The 15731-nt window shown below is 45.9% G+C and overlaps 1 protein-coding gene across 1 annotated transcript in view; it reads right to left on the reverse strand.

The window, feature by feature from the left end:
- The window catches only part of LOC147709477 (cysteine-rich secretory protein 2-like), a 310503-nt gene extending 295331 nt beyond the window's left edge, over positions 1–15172 (reverse strand). The window contains exons 1-2 of the mRNA XM_086925500.1: positions 15113–15172; positions 12770–12883 (exon numbers count right to left, since the gene is read on the reverse strand). Of these exons, the coding sequence (XP_086781626.1) occupies positions 12770–12883; positions 15113–15172 (174 nt within the window). The remainder of the gene's footprint in view (positions 1–12769; positions 12884–15112) is intronic.
- Positions 15173–15731: the final 559 nt, after the last annotated feature.

The raw sequence follows: 15731 nt of genomic DNA on the forward strand, positions 1-15731 counted from the left end.
AAAGATAGTGTGAATATCTGACACACTGGGTGATAGGAGTGTGAATTGATAGACAAATGTTGTGTATCTCATGAAGGTACCTTATATTTTCTATTCTCCCATTTAGTTATCGCTCAACTGGGTGGCTGATGTGTCAAGAACATCTGTAAATTAGAAGAGAGAGTATGGTAGTATTTTAGGTGCTAAGAGCACAACAGGAATACCAAGGAAACAATGTAGCAGTGTAATTAAAGAAAACCCACCCATAATAGTCCTGAGAACTTGCCAATGTCTTTTCATACTCTTTCTGAGGGTCAATGCTACTTCATTGTAGTCTGTTACAAGTCTGACTTTAGGGGACATCTTAACTTTTTGTGGTCCATCTCTAAGAGTGTCAGCTCTATTAGTTTGTGTTATCCTCTTTTCTGCAGTACTGCATTACAAGAGGTGGACTTGAGATTGAGTCTGCTCTGAATTTGGTTATTCTCTATAAATAGGGTCACATCTAATAATTCAATTTGGTATGGCTGAGATTGTAAGTAAAGTGGATTCCCATATCATTAGAGTTTAGGAATTCACAAAACCAAGTTGTGCATTTAACCTGACCAAATCATAATACAATCATCAATGTATCTGCCACAATAGATAATTGATTCACTCCACTTGGTTCCCTTTGAATCCCAGATCCACTCCTCCTCAAACCAACCCATGAATAGGTTGGCATACGAAAGAGAGAACCTGGAGCCCATAGCAATTCCCTGTACCTGTTTGTACCAGTGTGTTTCAAAAAGAAAAACATTGTGTTTTAGAATTAGTTCAATCACGGATATAAGCATCTCTACATGTTCCCATTGGCTAGCCAGTCTCCTGTTTAAAAATCTCCGCACTTCTTGGATTCCCAGTTTAGTTCTAATATGAGTGTACAGATCGGTGACGTCTAATTTTGCTAAAAGCATCCCATCTTCCCAAATTATGTCTGCTAGAACACTAAGGATGTGTTTTATGTCTCTTATATAAGGTGGCAGGTTTTTGACCATGGGTTGCATAAATGCGTCCACGTATTGAGAAGGTTTCTCAGTAGGTCCTCCAATGTTAAAGATAATGGGTCTACAGGGTGGGAATCCTTCCTGTTTGTGCATCTTGGGCAGGGTGTATATGCAGGGATATCTGGGGGTGTATCCACTTTGAGATAGAATCATTTGTCTTGGTCAATTAGACCCTTGTAAAGCCATTCTCTTAGATGTGTGTTGATCAGCTGAGTAAGGGGTTGAATGGGATTGTCCCTTAGTTTCTCATAATATTTCTGATCCCCCAATTGTGATAGGATCTCTTTATTGTAACATGCAAAGACATTTCCCAAATACGATTATCACAGACCAAGTGCTATTATGATGACAATAGAGTGAACATGAATATCATCACCCGGGAGGAGGTGTGGGCACCACAGCAATACGAATGGCAAGTGTATCAAACGGGGGGGACAGTGGAGTGTAGGAGGCTATTACTGACCAGCACCGGCGTCCGCCGCGGACAGGGCGCCGGTGGGGATCGCGGGAGAGGCAGCATGGCTCGAGGGACTTCGGGAATGGAGATATGTCACCAAGGGACCCCATATGTCTACTGGGCGAGACCTCACAGGCAAGTCCCAGAATTCCGAAAGCCAGGTCTGGCATCTAGATGCGTACTCAAGCCAATGGGCAAATTTAGTCACAGTCCTATGGCCCCAGCACATGGCCACCTTACGCCTAGCCAACACAAGAAGCATTGCAATCAAGCGGTGGGAGGCATCCGGGCAAAACTTTACAAAGCCCAGCAGACAGAGCAGAGGGTCGGACTGTTCCATTGCGGAAGTTATCTCAGAGATAGCAGCGCATACCTGCCGCTAAAAGTCTGACACCTTGGGGCATAGCCATGCTAAATGGGCAAAAACTGTAGCGGGGCGAAGCGCAGTGCAAGCAACAGACACTAGGCATGAGACCGAGTTTGTGAAGCTGGGCAGGAGTGCGGTATAGTCTATGTAGATACTTAAAATGGATGAGACGAAGCGGTTAATTTGGTGACAGCTTCTTTGTCTGATTGCAGCAGTACAGCCAGTCTACCTGGCTGATGTCCATGTCCAGGTCTACGCCCCACGCAACGTTCGGTAGAGATGGAAGTGGATGCCAACGTGAGGGCATATAGTTTAGTTACTATTTTGTGTGGTGTCGGGGATGTGTATATCTGGGGGAACGTAGGATGTATCACCCGGCATATAGCACGTAACTGATAAAACAGGAGAGTGTCCAGCGGGCCAGAAGAGGCAGGGAGAGAGTAGAATGTGTTGCCTGGGGATAAATCTGCCAATGTCAGCAGGCCCAGCTGTGATGCATGTTTGGACATGCCGGAAGGCTGGAGAGAGGGAAAGGCAGGATGACGCACGATTGGTATTGCATTTGCCGACAACACAGGAAGATTGGAAATACGGCTGACCGGACCAGGCCCACCGCAATGTCTCCACCCTGTCCACCTCCGCCCGCGGATGACACGCCGGGGCAAAAAGGGCAGTGGTCAGCGGCCAGGGTGATGCAATATCGGTCTCCACAGCCACCTGTGGTTGATAAGGGCAGAGTGAATCCAAAAGTGCAGAAAGCTGGCCTGTGCACATAAAGCATAAAGCTTAAAATTAGGAGTGAGGATGTCATACACTACTGAATTAATTAATGAATTAATGTTGGATTTATAGAGCGTGTGGTTACCCTGGGGCGTCCCAGCTCTGTACCACTGGGGAACCCGTCCTGGCTTTCCCTGTGAGATGGTCCCTTTACTGGGCATCCCCAAGGTGCAGCCAGGCATCCCCGGCGGTGATGGGGCCAGAGTGGAGATAAAGCAAGCTATTGCCCAGAGTTGCAGCGTGGGACCCCATGGTTAGAGTGGCACGAGGCGAGATTTATTGGGCCCGTTGACATTGGTCCTGCACCCGGCCGTGTCGGGAGTTGAACCCTGGTCCCGGGCCGACCTCTGCCTCCGGGTCTGCCGCCGCTAACCGTTGAGCCACACTTCTCCACTCTGGGATGTTTGCCCGCCCAGACTATGGAAATGATCAAGGAACAGAGTTTGTGAAAGAAATGAGCAGTAAGGAGGATTGGAATGTTCAGGAAAAGGTAGAGGAATTTCAGCAACACCACCATCTTAGCAATGGCGATGAGGCCGGCCAGAGACAATGGAAGCCGACTCCAATTTGGAATTTTGGATTCCAGCCAATCCACCGCCAATCCACCGCCCTCCCGAAGTTAGGTCTCCAGAGATCATCAAGGTCCCTATTCAGCCAGATACCCAGGTCCCGGGTAGGGCCAGTGGCCCATGTAAAAGGGAAGTCCGGCGTGAATAGTCTGATGGAATCCGTAAGAGGTAATGACACAGACTTACTCCAGTTAACCTGAATGCCCGACAGTCCATCTAAACGAATGCTCTCACATACAAGAGGACTAAGATTGTCCTGGGGGTGGTGAACATACAGAGTAATATCGTCCGAATACGTAGAAACCAGGAGAGAGCTTGCCGTAAACCCTATACCCCTGGGTATGATGTTTCCGGAGTCTAGCAGAGAGGGGCTCCATCGCAGTGGCAAAGAACATAGCTGACAGAGGCACCCCTGCCGAGTGCCACGTCCAACACATATGGGCTCTGTTATTTGCCAATTAATCCGGATGTATAAACATGGTGCTGCAACCAATGCGAGGTAAGAGATGGAATAGAAAGAGCCATTCGAGCGTATTGAACGCCTTAGTTGCGTCCAAAAGGGGGGCCACTGCGGAGAGACTGGGGAAGGACCGAGAATATGGTCCGGAGATTATGTGAGGTGGCCTGTCCAGGAATCAAACCAGACTGGTCTGGGAGGGCAATGCAGGGCATAAGAAGAAGAAGGTGAGGGGTGATTAATTTAGCGAAGATTTCGTTGTCAGTCTTCATAAGAGAAAGGGGGCGATAGGAATCACAACAGTCGGCTGGCTTATCGGGCTTAAGTAGCAACGTTATCATTGCCTCCTGGGGGGACTGAGGAAATAGGCCATTATCGAAGGAATCATTGTACATAGCTGCCAGATACATTTCTAACAACGATGCATAAGTTTTATAAAAAGAGGCAGGAAGACCGTCCAGTCCGGGAGCCTTGTTCCCCGGCAAACTGCTGATGGCGGCAAATATTTCCTCCCTAGTGAAGGGCTCATCCAGAAATTTCCAGTGGTGATATTCCAGCCATACCAGTGCAATAGTCTTGAAGTATTGTTTGAAGTCTTCATGAGAGGGGGGGAGCCAGCAGTGTACAGCTCTTGATGTCTACCGGAGAGGTGGTTCTAGCGGGGCCCCTGTCGCTGAGGGCTGTAATATATGACGTGGCATGTGGAGGGCATAAGAGGTTGGCTAAGGTCCTTCCAGGCCGATCGCCCTCCCCGAAACGGTGAGCTCGGCCTCCCTGCCCAAAAAGGCGAGTTCTCTCTCAGCCTCCTCAGAAAAGTCATTGTGCTTTTGCCTCAAGAGCGCCAGGTACTCAGGACTGGTGTGTGCTGCCTGGGAAGCATCCAAAGCCCTAATCCCAGTTTCCAATTTAGCCAAAGTGGTACGAATGGAACGGAGGACACCAGCCTGTTTCGAAATACATTCACCTCTTCTTACTGTTTTAAATCCTTCCCAAAGAATGGAAGGAGAATCTACGGAGCCCACATTTAGGTCAATATAATTGACGATTGCTGTTTGAATTTCATCACAGAATACTGTGTCACGGAGCGTATTCGGAGGGAGCCGCCATGTGAATGCTCGCTGTGGGGAAGCAGGGAAGCGAAGGCAGATTTGGACCTGTGCGTGATCTGAAAAGGTGTGCGCTTTATGTGTTGCAGATGTGAGCCAAGTGATGACGTCTGGGGAGGCAAGCCATAGATCAATGCGGGACGAGCATCCCGTGATCTGGTTACGCAAGTGCCCTCACGAGAAGCAGGCCACAAATGACACCAGGCATCAAAAAACGAATTATCGGTGAGTATGGACTGAAGTGATGTGGTGGCGCATGGATGTAAAGAGCGAGGACCAGGGTGGTCCAATGCCGCTGAAAGTGTGACATTAGAAGCTCTCCCCAGAGAATCGCCGCTGGGCCAAAGGATGAGAAAAGATGCCATACGTGATAGAAGAAGTCAGGATCGTCTGAATTAGGACCATATACCGCAGCAACTGTAACTAGCTGAGATAGCAGGAGGCCATGCAAAATTATACATCTACCGTCGGGATCTGTGATCGCCTGAATAGTACGCCAGGGAAGACCCCTACTTATCAGGATTGAGATCACCCTTGCGTGAGAGTAATAGAATGAGGAGTGTACCTCCCCCTAGTGGCGCGTCTGGAGGCAGACCCCGGCAATAAGTGCTTCTCCTGCAAGAGACATATGTCCACCCTGTGTCGCTGCAAGTGAGAATGAATGAGCCCTGGCTTTGTGGTGATCGTTAAGACCACGTATATTCCAGGTCCAGCATACGGTATCAGTCATGTTGTTTTATACCTAGGTGGAATGTGACATAGTGCGACTTGGAAGGACCACTGAAGGCATGCAGCAGTACTGTATCCCCCAGGAAGAGGAGCCAGAAAACTGCCCCCACAGATGACATGCAACAGATGGGGCAGAGCGCATGGGCAGGTCAAGCAGCAGAGGAGGCTCCACATTCGCAGAGGCCCTGTGTGCAGACAGTCCAGAGGGAGGGGGAAGAAGCCATTCAGTGTGGAAAGGGGATAATGTCATGCATGTCATCCCTGCAATGGAGGACAAGGAGCACAGTGCGAAGATGTATTCCGACCTAAAAGAACAAGCATGAAGCAAACTAAATTTAAAAACCTATAACCCCCCTAACCAACATACCCCACTTGAGCACAGATCAAAAACCAACCCCAGAATAATGTCGATGTTGCGTCCTCAACCCAACTATTCCATCCCAACAGGACCAACAGTAGCGACAAGATGACACAATACCTGGCACCCACCCCCAAAACGGACCCCAGAAAACCCTCCACTAACCCACCCACTCAACTCCCCAATTAGGCTAAGAGACCTCCATTTCCCACCCCAGGAACCCAAAACTTGGAGGTGGGGAAACCAGTAGAAGATTGGGAATTATCCCGGTAGGGCCTTGCAGGGCTCGGCGGATACCCTTGCAATAAAGCAGGGTGGCTAAGCATCCAGAACTTAAGACAACGTTCAGTAAGTCGTGGACCCAAGCATTACAACCAGTCACTCAGGAGATCAGCGTCAGCTGGCTGAGAGATGGATGGTTAGGAGCGGGTTGATTTGTCGAGTTTCTTTGCAAATGCGAGAGCCTCCCTGGGATCAGGGAATACCAGTGTTTTAGCGCCCTGTCGAACTCTCAGTTTTGCTGGGTACGCCAAAGAGTAGGATACCTCGTGTTTTTGCAGAATTCGCTATGCGGGGAGGAATTCACGTCTAGCAGCCTGTACAGTCAGCGTATAGTCCAGAAAGAACGAGCGTGAGTTTCCTTGATGGTTTATTTTGCCCATGTCTCTCGCAGCACAAAAAATAGCGGCCCGATCTCGGAAGTTTAAAATTTTTGCAATGATAGCATGTGGATGTAGTCTGGGACCGGGGCGTGGACCAAGGGAGCGGTGTGCTCATTCAACAATGAAGACTGTGGAAAGTACATCGCTGAAGAGTTCCTTGACCAGTTGCTCCACGTAGTCCTCCATGCGAGCTATGTTGGTGTATTCTGGGACACCAATTATGCAGAGGGTACTCACACAGGAGCGCGCCGCCCAGTCCTTATTTTTCTCCGGAATCAAAGCAAGGATTTTGTCCTTCTGTCCATTAATCACTTCCACCCCTTTAGTTTGACTGTTGTCTAAATCTGTTTGTTCCATGATCTCAATCTCATGCCTCTCTTGTCTCCCTCTTGTCCCTCCTCTCTTTCCTCTTTTTGATGTATTTGCCTGTCGTTTTGACTGGTCCCTGTTCCCTCTTTTGATCCGCGTAAAAAACGAATATCTTTATTGCTGCCACTGGTCATTGATTCTGCCTCACTTTCGCTTGTGGGTATGTATAATATTCGCTCCCTATTGGATGCCCAAATGGGTCAAACTGTTGCATGCTGGTACTTGCAATTTCCTGCCCCTTGCTTTTTATCCCACCAGTGGGTGGTGGCAAACTTTTTTTATTCAATTTGCTGTTGCAATTTTATCGTTGTGCCTTAACAGTCCTATTCTTAAGGTTGCTGAGAACCATTACGAAGTTCGCCTTCAGCGGCTGCCCGCTGCCCATTTTCGCCTTCACAAGCACACAGAATTGGTTCGACTCTGGCAAACACAGCACTCTTGCTGGTGGTGCGGCGCCTGCGGCAGAACCAAGCCGCTAGCATCAAACAACTCTCTCTCTTAAAAGAGAAATAGCCGCAATCCACAACGAAGAGAATATTTCATTTATTAAAGCACAGCAACTGCGGTCCTAACATGTTTCGGCCACACTTGGCTTTTTTCACAAGTTCGCCTTGGAACCTCACAAAAACATTGCATCAATTTATAATATTTGCCCCCTAGAGGTCGCCCAAATCGGTCAAACTGGTGCATGGTGGTACTTGTGGTTCACTGCCCCTGCTTTTTATCCCTCCATTGGTAGTGCCAACATTTTATATTCAATTTGCTGTTGCAATTTTATTGCTGTGCCTTAACAGTCCTATTCTTAAGTCTGCTGAGAACCATACCGAAGTTCGTCTTTGGTGGCTGTCAGTTGCCCATTATCGCCCTTACGAGCACACAGAATTGGTTCCACTTAGGCAAACATGGTGCTCTTGCTGGTGGTACGTCGCTTGCGGCAGAACCAAACCGCTAGACATCAAACAACTCTCCCCCTTCGAAGAGAAATAGCGGCAAAGATGACAACCTTTGATTTATAAAAGCACAGCAACAGCAGTCCTAACATGTTTTAGTCATAAAAATATTCATTTTTCAGAAGGAAACACATTCACTGGATGATGTCATCAGTGATGTCATGAGTGATGTCACTGACCATGTCATGAGTGATGTAATATGTGACGTCACCAGCAGTGCATTGCGGGCGCGCAAGTTATAGTGAGCTGAACTAACTATAACGGGAGAATTTCAATGGTTTTGTATGAGTGAAATATCCAGCTAACTATAACGTGTGAAAGCTATGGTTTTTTCAGTGAATTTCTAAGGTTTTTCAAATGCTAATTCCTAACTATTACGTGGCTGAAACCTATAGTTTTTTCAGTGAATTTCAAAGGTTTTGTAAATGATCATTTTTATATGTATTAATTGTTATATTTTTTATATACTGATTTACTACATTGTTTTAAAGTATTTATTTTTAGATTTTTTTAAAAAATTACATTACATATTTTTAATATAAATTGGAAAAAAATGTTTTAAAAAATATTGAAATTGTAATATAATTTTTTTCATTTTATATTTTTGTTAATTTATATATATTTTATATAGCAGGCAATGATATCCTGTGGAAGGAAATTCAAGTTACTGTAAGTATGGTTAGAATTACTTTTCAGAATCAGTAGTGGGCTGAAAGATGCAGCACTGAGGTCTCTCCTGATAACAGGTGAGTAAATCGGAATTCGTAGTTCAGGTGATTTTAGAGGAATATTTGTACGATTCAAAAATAGACACACAAACTTTTCTGGTGAAAACCACACAATAGATTCCTATGGAAGGAAGTACAACTTACTGGTAAGTACACTTAGATTTACTTTTCAGGGTCTGTACTGGGCTCAAAGATGCAGCACTGACGTTTCTCATGATAACAGGTGAGTAAATCAGAATTCATAGTTCGGCTGATTTTAGAGGAATATTTTGCTCAATAGTGAAGGAAGGGGGAGAATCCTCATGTGACATGTGTGCAAACACACCCTGTGGCACGTTTTAAGTTGGGGGATTCATTCCTCTTCAATCCTGAGGTCCCCTGTGTGCCAACTAGCCCACCAGGTACCTCCAGTATGCGCCAGGGAGCTGCGATGCAGAGAGGTGTTCAGAGGCCAAGCCCCCTTTTTCCAACTTTCTGCAACGCAGCTCCGTGGTGCTTACTGGAAGTACCTGTTGGGCTAGTTCGCCCCTAGGGGACCTCCGGATTGAAGAGGAATTAATTCTCCAACTTAAAATGCGCCACAGGGCATGTTGCACACATATCACTTCAAGCCCCGCCCCCTACCTTCACCACTGTGCAAACGCACCCCGTAGCGCGTTCTAAGTTGGGGATTAAGTCCCCTTGAATACTGGGGGTCCCTGGGGTCCAACTAGCCCTCCAGGAACCTCCAGTATGTGCCAAGGGGCTGCGTTGCAGAGAGGTGTAAAAAGGGGCGTGGCCTCATTACACCTCTCTGCAATCCAGCCCCCCGGCGCATACTGGAGGTTCCTGGTGGGCTACTTGCCCCCCAGGGACCCACAGTATTCAAGGGGAACTACTTACCCCTCTGCAAACGCCCTCTGCAAACGCGCCAGGGGGCGCGTTTGCAGAGTCCAGTTTAAATTTAATTTTTTTTTTTTTTAAAGAAGGGGGGCTCTGTAACCCCCCTTCTTCTTTTTTTGGGGTCCTGGGGACCCCATCCCCCAGGGCCTGACCCCCAACCATTTTATTTATTTTTTTATGGGTCCTGGAGACCCCATCCCCCAGGGCCTGACCCCCAACCATTTAATTTATTTTTTTAAACGGAAAGGGGGCCCCGTGGCCCCCCTCCCATGGCTAATTCCAGGCCCAGGGGACCCCATCCCCACGGGGCATGGCCAAAATTTTAAAACAAATTTAAGTAGGGGGACCCTATCCCCCGGGGCCGGCCTGCCTCCTTTTTAAAAATGTTTTTAAAAATGTTTTATTATTTGGGGAGGGGGGCCGTGTGGCCCCCCTCCTGGGCCACTTCTGGCCCTGGGGACCACATCCCCCAGGGCCTGGCCCTCTCTGTTGGGGACCGTGGGGGGGTCCCCAAGCCCCCACTATCATTGCTGGCTCCCCACATCCTGCAAGGCTCCCTCCCTACCATAGCAAACAGCAGTGTCCCGGGGGTATGCACCCCGGGACACTGCAGGGGCCAACCATGGGGGATGGTGGTGCTCAGGGCCACCACAAGTCTCCAGGAGGAGGGCAGCACGCCCCGCTCCCAACATTTAAAAGCCCCGGGGGGTGGTGGTCCCCGGGGGTCCGTCACGGACGCCCCAATTTAAATATGTAGTGCCACGGGGAGGTGGCGGTCCCTGGGGCGTGTGGGGGGACTTGAGCCTCCCACACAGGTTTGTTAATTTTTTTTGTTTTTTAAAAATACGCCCAAGGGAGTGGGGGTCCCCAGGGCTGCGGGGGGGGGCCATGAGCCCCCCGCATACCACATGTTAAAGCCCCGGGGGTGGCGGTCCCCGAGGCTCCGGGGGCCTTGGAGGCCCCCCATTATACATTTAAGCCCCGGGGGTGGTGGTCCCCGGGGCTGCGGGGGGCCATGTGCCCCCCTGCTATAAAACGTACTTTGCCCGGGGGTGGCAGTCCCCAGGGCAGTGTGGGGGGGATTGGCCCCTACCACACTGTATTTTTAAAAAGCCCCTGAGATTTGCTCCCCCCGGGGCCTTGTTAACATGAAAGCACAGGAGCCTGCGCTTCGTTTTTTTGGGGGATTGGCATCCCGTGATTAAATAAAATGTATATATATATTTGTTTGGACTTGGGGGACCTTGTGGGACCCCTTATCAGGCCTAGGGGGTCAGGGTGTTTCTACTCTGCCCCCTTTTCTTGTTTTTTTCTGTTTTCATGTGCCTCGGTTCTACTGAGGCACAAGATGACTGCCAACACTTCCTGGTTTGGAGTGTTGACAGCCAATCAGCATAAACCTCGTGCTCGGGAGGATACAGGTATGGTGCTTCATCTATAGATATATCTATGATTGTACTTTTGATTTTCTCAGTAAATACTGAACAGATTTACACCATTTAACAAAAAGTGGAATCTGCAAACCAAACTCTACCATTGTGCCAAATTAGGTGTAATTCCGTTCAGCAGTTCGGACTGTGGCCGTGTCTAAATGTCCCTATGGCAAATTGCAATGGGAAAACACGTTTTGGGACCCCCTGTGTATGTGTGTGTGTGTATATATATATATATATATGGCAAGTCCATGAAAATAGAACAACAAATTTCATGCAGCTCTAAAAACGTTGTTTACATAATTCAATGTAAGTGTGGAATGAAGTACGTGGGGAGCACAACCTGCATGTTGAAGAAAAGAATTTTAGAACATATAAGGGCAGTAAAAAACTCCAACATGCAATATGCCACTGCCAAACATATGAGCATATGCCAGAATGGAGATTGGAGGCAAATGCATTTCTTTGGCGCAAAAGTTTTGGACAAAATGGAACGAGGAGGAGATGTGGTCCGAAGACTACGACAAATGGAGTCGCGGATGATCATCAGACTCCAGACCAAGCACCCAAAGGGGATGAACTTTGGAGAGGACCTGCACATTCACCTGGATTAATCAACCTCAGAAGTAAATTGGGTACTACACCCTGAATTCTCACAGATAAATCAGTGAACATCATGTAAAGACTAGGGTACTATACCCAGAATTATGAACATTACACTAATGTTACCTAAATGCTGATATTAATAAGCATGCCAAGTCTTTCTTTTCTTTTTAAAAATATTTTTCTCACTGAAATGTAACAAAAACCACATATCCCATAATGCCTCATAAATGGATAACTATGGGCCAGTTTAAATAGAAACACTGTAGAGGGACTAACCAACCCTGAGCAAGGCCGTGTAAGGCTGAAACGCGTTGGTGGGGTGAAAGTCTTGAAATAAATAAGGCTTAACAAAGACATCCTGATTGTGCCGCCTCCTTTGTTTTCCAAAAATTGCTTGGGTCAGGATCCGACCCCTAGGCAGAGCACACACTGCTGAGCGCGTCCAGAGGGCTGAAGGATCACTTTGCATATAGATATATATATATATATATATATATATATATATATATATATATATATATATATGTATGTATGTATGTATGTATGTATGTATGTATGTATGTGTATGTATGTATATATATATATATATATACACACATTGAGGACTGCCTATTCAAGACTTACTTCATTGGGAAGCTGCAAACTATGCCTACTGGAAAACATTGCTGTCCAGAGATGAACTGAGGCCCTTCAATGGGTGTTCCTCAAGGCCCACACTGCAAGCATTAGTCAAGTGCGTATTTCCGACCATCAGACACAGTACTTATCAGCAGAGGGTCAATTGAAGTGTGACTCATCTACCAATATGATTGAAATCTGGGGAAATCACTTTAGATAGCTAAGAAGGACCTGAATTGGATTTGGTGGTAAGAGAAGATTCTCATCTGGTGTAGAATATGCTAGAAGACAGGTTTGGCATATTTAAATTATGGTGGTGGATTTTTCACAAGAGGAGAATCTTCAGAGAGAGAATTTGGCACTTCCAACAAAACAAATGTTTTTCCATTACCCATCTCTAAATTAGTCTTTACTGGTTGCTGTATTCCTAGGAACAGGTTTTGTATACTTAGGACAAGAGATGAACAGGCATGCCCAGGTATCCATGTAAACGTATACTGTCCACAATGTAGATATTACTGACTCCTAGAGAGATTTGCATTGGAGGCATTTTGAATTCTCTTAGATATAATGTTAGAAATACTAATGGCAAATACATTTTTCTTAACATCCATGAAATTGACATTTCTTCCCTAATTGTTTAATTTAAATAGCAGTGTAAAATGTATCTCACCACTTTTTGCATGTCGCTGGCAGTTGGCTTGACGCTTCGCCTCAATTCATTGTGTTTGTCGCAAATCGCCCTTTGAACGTCAGCATTATCAGTTACCAGTTTAGGATCTAAGCTCTGAAAAATATAAGCAATGTAATTAAAAAACCTGATGCTGTCAGAACCATATGGGTAAAGTGTAGTGTGCTAAGGTGAGGTTACATCAACCATATCAAGTGTACCGAAAAAATTGAGTTCTCTTTACCAAGTCCTCCATCTTGGACAATCACCAACAATAGGCATTTCAGAGCATTCTTTTGTTTGGTGCTGGCTTGCACTTTGAGAACTATTGTGACATTACCAACTGGTTTGGACCTTTAACGTACATTAGAACCTTGGAATGTTAGGAGCTCCATTTAAAACAATGGAGTGCTCCGGGCTTATAATGGCTGGTATAAGCCTGGAGCTCCAACATTCCAATGTTTCTTTGTTCACAGCTCTGGCTGTGAACAAAGGCTTCAGGGAGCCTGAGGGGATTTCAATCCCCTCGCACTCCCATAAGGCTTTGTTTTTTTTTTGTTGGAACATGCTGCCCTTAAGTGGCAGATTATTCCAATAGCCTTATAGCCCTTCGTAGCTGGGCTGTACCGGCTAATAAACTCCCTCACCCTTCGGCTCGGGCCTTTAACGCTGGAGAGGGCCTTTAATAGCCGTTATAGCCCTCTACGGCGGGCTATAAGGCTATATTCATAGTTAGTGAAAGACATCAGGCTCAAAAACTGGTCCAATCAAAATAAGATAATGGTAGATTTGGGGGCATCCACTCTGTCAGTGCAATCCCTTTTACATTCAGTGTTTTGGCAAGGCCTAACCTACTTAACACAAGCGTGGTTTGCATGATAGTTTATAATGTGGCATACTCCCTCATTTGAAAGATGTCTATTAGATTTATTGATTTGGGTATTTGTACATCGATTTCTGTATCTGTTTATGTTTTGTAGGCCCATTTAAAACTGAAACATGACTAGGCGCATTAAGAAGTACGAGTGCAACTGTCAAGCCCATCTTGATTGTGCAGCCACTAGTAACAGAAGTGTTTTAAGGCAGTCTTGATGTTATCACTTTAGTGTATGGATGCTGTAAGCAGAATCCATGGGTTTAACCTGAGGAAGGAGGGGTGTGCGCTGGTTTCATTGGGTTACATTGATCGGCATAGAGAGAGAGAGTATTTATTGGTTCATCAACGTCTGTCCAATAGTCTTCACAACATGGTTTCCTTTTCCCAGCAATTTATTTGTGCAGTCACTCATCCTGTCTTCCATTCATCTGCTAATAGAATAAGATGTACCGCTTGATTTATTTCAGGTTTGTTTTTTAAATGGCCACAAGTCCTTGCTTGTTGATTGAGCCTATGAAGAAGAGGTCTCCGGTTTGTCTAATATTAGAAGTAAAATACCCTGGGAAGCCCAGGTAAGGTATTTCCAGGAAAGCTACTAAATTAGATGACTTTAAAATATTCAGGGAGAGGCAGGTTATATGAAATATGTTTCATATATTATTTATATCTGAAATAGGCTTCCTATAAAGATGGACAGGAGATTAACGCTGCAGAAATGAAGATAAGTGCTTCTTGCAGGGTACTCCAGGATATGTTTTCAGGTTGCTACCGAAGACTGCACAGGGTTAGGTGTAAGGGTTCAAGGAAGTAAAGAGTTGATACCTCGAGTAAAGCGACCCTAAAGGCCAGGATCCTCAAAAAGAAGCTCAGTTATAATATTTAAGATTTTACAGTTCATGGATTAGACACTATTTTAATCCTTACGCGTTTAGGTGAAATTGCCTTGGTTACAGGTGAGTGCATTTAGATCCTTGTGGTCACATGGCCTGATACGACTTCCTACAGGCCTCAGGGTGCACCAAAATTGATATTCCAAGTTCGTGCTGTGGTGCATTCTTTAATTTAATTTTGTTTAGTAGCATTTAAATCACACCAAAGTCAGCATTTTAATCACACCAGAATACTGTCAGAAATACTGTCATAATTTGTGGTGCACACTGTACAATTTAAAAAAGCAAAGTGCATAATTCTGCAGCCACATAAACTTTCTTTACATGAGAAGAGAAGAGATAGGAGTGCCTCCCTCTTCTCCCTTTCTCACTAGCTCGCTTACTCCAAAAGTATAAGACTATAATTTGGGGTTGTTTTATCTGACATGCTAAGTCTGAAAACGAGAAACTCCAGATATATTCCTATACAACACAGGGCTCTGCATAGCTGTAGCTTTGTGACTAGATCAGTGAGTGTATATACGCTGAAGCATTTCCTTTTCTTTGATCACACCTTCATATACTATTTATTTTTCTTACCTGTACAGTAGAGCAATGCAGTCCCAAAGCCAGAATCACTGCTAGCAGTAGCAAATCCATTTCTGCAAATGAGAGCAACATTTTGTTTATTATTTAAAGATCATCAAGTTTACATGTTTAATGTTTGTTCTGTTGGGCCATTAATGTGCATGGTTTACGCCACTTTTAGAAATGTAATACCTAGCAATACCATAGACCTCCACGAGGTGCAAACTCCTGACTGAGCATACAATACATCCTAGTTGTAGCACACATATACACACTACTTAAGTGAGCATGTGTGCCCATAGCGAATTGTGGTCTCCATGCCCCACTCTGACCGTGTGATGGGTTATTTCAATGCATTACAGCTTTGTATAGTGCCCTTGAGATCCAATGCAAGGACGAGCTTGAATCCTTGACTGCACTCCGACTGGTGAGGCCCTTCTTGCCCCTGTAAATTGATACTTGTATAAAAATTGTAAATTGATACTTGTATAGCGCACTACTCACCCGCAAGGGTCTCAAGGCGCTTGTACGAATACCGCTGTGGAACCCATCCTGACTTTCCCTGTGAGGAGCCCACTCCTGGGCACCCCCAAGGTGGAGGCCAGGCATCCTTAGCGTTGTGGGGGCCGTT

This window comes from Lissotriton vulgaris, chromosome 6, assembly GCF_964263255.1.
Source record: "Lissotriton vulgaris chromosome 6, aLisVul1.2, whole genome shotgun sequence".
NCBI lineage: Eukaryota > Metazoa > Chordata > Amphibia > Caudata > Salamandridae > Lissotriton > Lissotriton vulgaris.